At 44.3% G+C, this 3,016-nt stretch overlaps 1 protein-coding gene across 1 annotated transcript in view; it reads left to right on the forward strand.

Moving 5' to 3' along the window:
• LOC104784436 (ATP-dependent helicase BRM) overlaps positions 1-3,016 on the forward strand; it is an 11,932-nt gene that overhangs the window by 7,942 nt on the left and 974 nt on the right. Inside the window, exons 13-16 of the mRNA XM_010509462.1 lie at positions 12-1,398; positions 1,517-2,008; positions 2,123-2,371; positions 2,468-3,010. Of these exons, the coding sequence (XP_010507764.1) occupies positions 12-1,398; positions 1,517-2,008; positions 2,123-2,371; positions 2,468-3,010 (2,671 nt within the window). The remainder of the gene's footprint in view (positions 1-11; positions 1,399-1,516; positions 2,009-2,122; positions 2,372-2,467; positions 3,011-3,016) is intronic.

Genomic DNA, 3,016 nt, shown 5'->3' on the forward strand with positions numbered 1-3,016 from the left:
TTAAATAATAGGTGCATGGAGTTGAGGAAAGCCTGCAATCATCCTTTGCTCAATTATCCATATTTCAACGACTTTTCCAAAGATTTTCTTGTAAGGTCATGTGGAAAATTGTGGATTCTGGATAGAATCCTTATAAAGCTACAGAGGACTGGCCATCGAGTATTGCTCTTCAGTACAATGACTAAACTCCTTGATATCTTGGAAGAGTATTTGCAATGGAGAAGGCTTGTATACAGAAGAATAGATGGGACTACCAGTCTAGAAGATCGAGAATCAGCTATTGTGGACTTCAATGATCCTGACACGGATTGCTTTATCTTCTTGCTTAGTATACGTGCTGCTGGACGGGGTCTCAACCTTCAGACTGCTGACACAGTTGTGATATATGATCCGGATCCAAATCCCAAAAATGAGGAACAAGCAGTTGCCAGAGCGCATCGTATAGGGCAGACAAGGGAAGTAAAAGTGATTTATATGGAAGCAGTTGTTGAAAAACTTTCCAGCCACCAAAAGGAGGACGAGCTTAGAACTGGGGGCTCAGTTGACCTAGAGGATGACATGGCTGGGAAGGACCGATATATAGGTTCCATTGAGGGTCTCATAAGGAATAATATTCAACAGTATAAGATTGACATGGCTGATGAGGTCATTAATGCTGGGCGTTTTGACCAAAGGACGACTCATGAAGAGCGACGAATGACATTGGAGACTTTGTTGCACGACGAAGAGAGATATCAAGAAACTGTCCATGATGTGCCTTCTCTGCATGAGGTGAACAGGATGATTGCCAGGAGCGAGGAGGAAGTTGAGTTATTTGATCAGATGGATGAAGAATTTGACTGGACGGAGGAGATGACTAATCATGAGCAGGTGCCTAAATGGCTTCGAGCTAGTACCAAAGAGGTGAATGCTGCTGTTTCTGATTTGTCCAAAAAACCGTCAAAGAACATGTTGTCTAGCAGTAATCTGATTGTGCAACCTAGTGGACCGGGAGGTGAGAGAAAAAGGGGGCGGCCCAAGAGCAAAAAGATTAACTACAAGGAAATTGAAGATGACATTGCAGGTTACTCTGAGGAAAGCTCTGAGGAAAGGAACATTGATTCTGGGAATGAAGAAGAGGGAGACATTCAACAATTTGATGACGATGAACTTACTGGCGCTCTTGGTGATCACCAAACCAATAAGGGAGAATCTGATGGAGACAACCCCGTCTGTGGTTATGATTATCCTCCTGGCTCTGGTAGTTATAAAAAAAATCCTCCACGTGATGAAGCCGGTTCTTCAGGATCTTCTCCAGAGAGCCATAGATCAAAAGAGATGGCATCTCCTGTTTCTTCACAAAAGTTTGGCTCTTTGTCTGCATTGGACACTAGGCCTGGTTCTGTCTCAAAAAGACTGGTAGGTATCTGATCTTTCTCTTGCAGGTCTCTCTTTTTCTTTGTTGTTTGTGTAATGTTTGCTTCTTTCTTCTTCTTTGTTGTTTGTGTAATGTTTGCTTCTTTCATTGTGTTGACAGCTGGATGACCTAGAAGAGGGGGAAATAGCAGCATCAGGGGATTCTCACATAGATCTCCAACGGTCAGGAAGTTGGGCCCATGACCGCGATGAAGGGGATGAAGAACAGGTTTTGCAACCTACGATAAAACGAAAACGGAGTATTCGTCTAAGACCCCGTCAAGCGGCTGAAAGAGTAGACGGTAATGAGATGCCTGTTGCTCAGTCACTGCAAGTTGATCGTAGCTATCGATCAAAGTTGAGAACTGTTGTTGACTCGCACGGTTCAAGACAAGATCAGAGTGATTCATCCTCAAGACTTAGGAGTTTACCTGCAAAGAAGGTAGCTAATACTTCCAAGCTGCATGTATCGTCACCGAAATCTGGTAGATTGAATGCCACACAGCTTTCCGTGGAAGATAATGTCGAAGCTTCCAGAGAAACGTGGGATGGAACTAGTCCTATTGGCTCTTCAAATGCTGGTGCGAGAATGTCCCACATCATACATAAACGGGTATGTTCTGTCAAATGGAATTTACTTCATCGCAGTATTCTCTTAAAATTTTGATATTTTGGTGCATCGATATTGTTTCTTTGTTCTGAACTTATTCGGTCCTGGACTTTGCAGTGCAAAAACGTGACTAGCAAGCTCCAAAGGAGAATCGACAAGGAAGGTCAGCAGATTGTACCTATGCTGACAAATTTGTGGAAGAGAATTCAGAATGGTTATGCAGCTGGAGGTGTAAATAATCTTTTGGAACTACGAGAGATAGATCACCGGGTAGAAAGGCTAGAGTACGCAGGAGTTATGGAACTCGCATCTGACGTGCAGTTAATGCTAAGGGGGGCAATGCAATTCTATGGATTTTCACACGAGGTTTGATTTTTGCATTGCAAAAAAAATGGATTCCTTCAATTCTGTGGTTTGATGTACAAGCCAAATGGGTTTAAAGGTGATCGAAATTTTCTGCAGGTGAGATCTGAAGCAAGGAAGGTTCACAATTTGTTCTTTGATCTATTGAAGATGTCTTTCCCAGACACAGATTTCCGGGAAGCAAGGAATGCTCTTTCCTTTTCTGGCCCAACCCCAACTTTGGTTTCTACACCATCCCCAAGAGGAGCAGGCTTTAGCCAAGGCAAGAGGCAAAAGTTGGTAAACGAGGCAGAAGCCGAGCCAAGCTCTCCTCAGAGACCTCAACAACGTGAGAACTCAAGGATCAGAGTACAGATACCGCAGAAAGAAACAAAACTTGGGGGGACAACAAGCCACACTGATGAATCCCCAATTTTAGCTCATCCAGGGGAATTAGTAATCTGCAAAAAGAAGAGGAAAGACCGTGAGAAGTCTGCTCCGAAAACCCGAACTGCTGGCTCCAGCAGCCCGGTCTCACCACCTCCAGCTATGATTGGTCGTGGTCTCAGAAGTCCTGTGTCAGGTGGAGCTTCAAGGGAGACAAGGCTAGCACAACAGCAGCGCTGGCCAAACCAACCCACTCATCCAAACAACAGCGGTGCGGCTGGA

Source organism: Camelina sativa, chromosome 4, assembly GCF_000633955.1.
Source record: "Camelina sativa cultivar DH55 chromosome 4, Cs, whole genome shotgun sequence".
NCBI classification, from domain to species: Eukaryota; Viridiplantae; Streptophyta; class Magnoliopsida; order Brassicales; family Brassicaceae; genus Camelina; species Camelina sativa.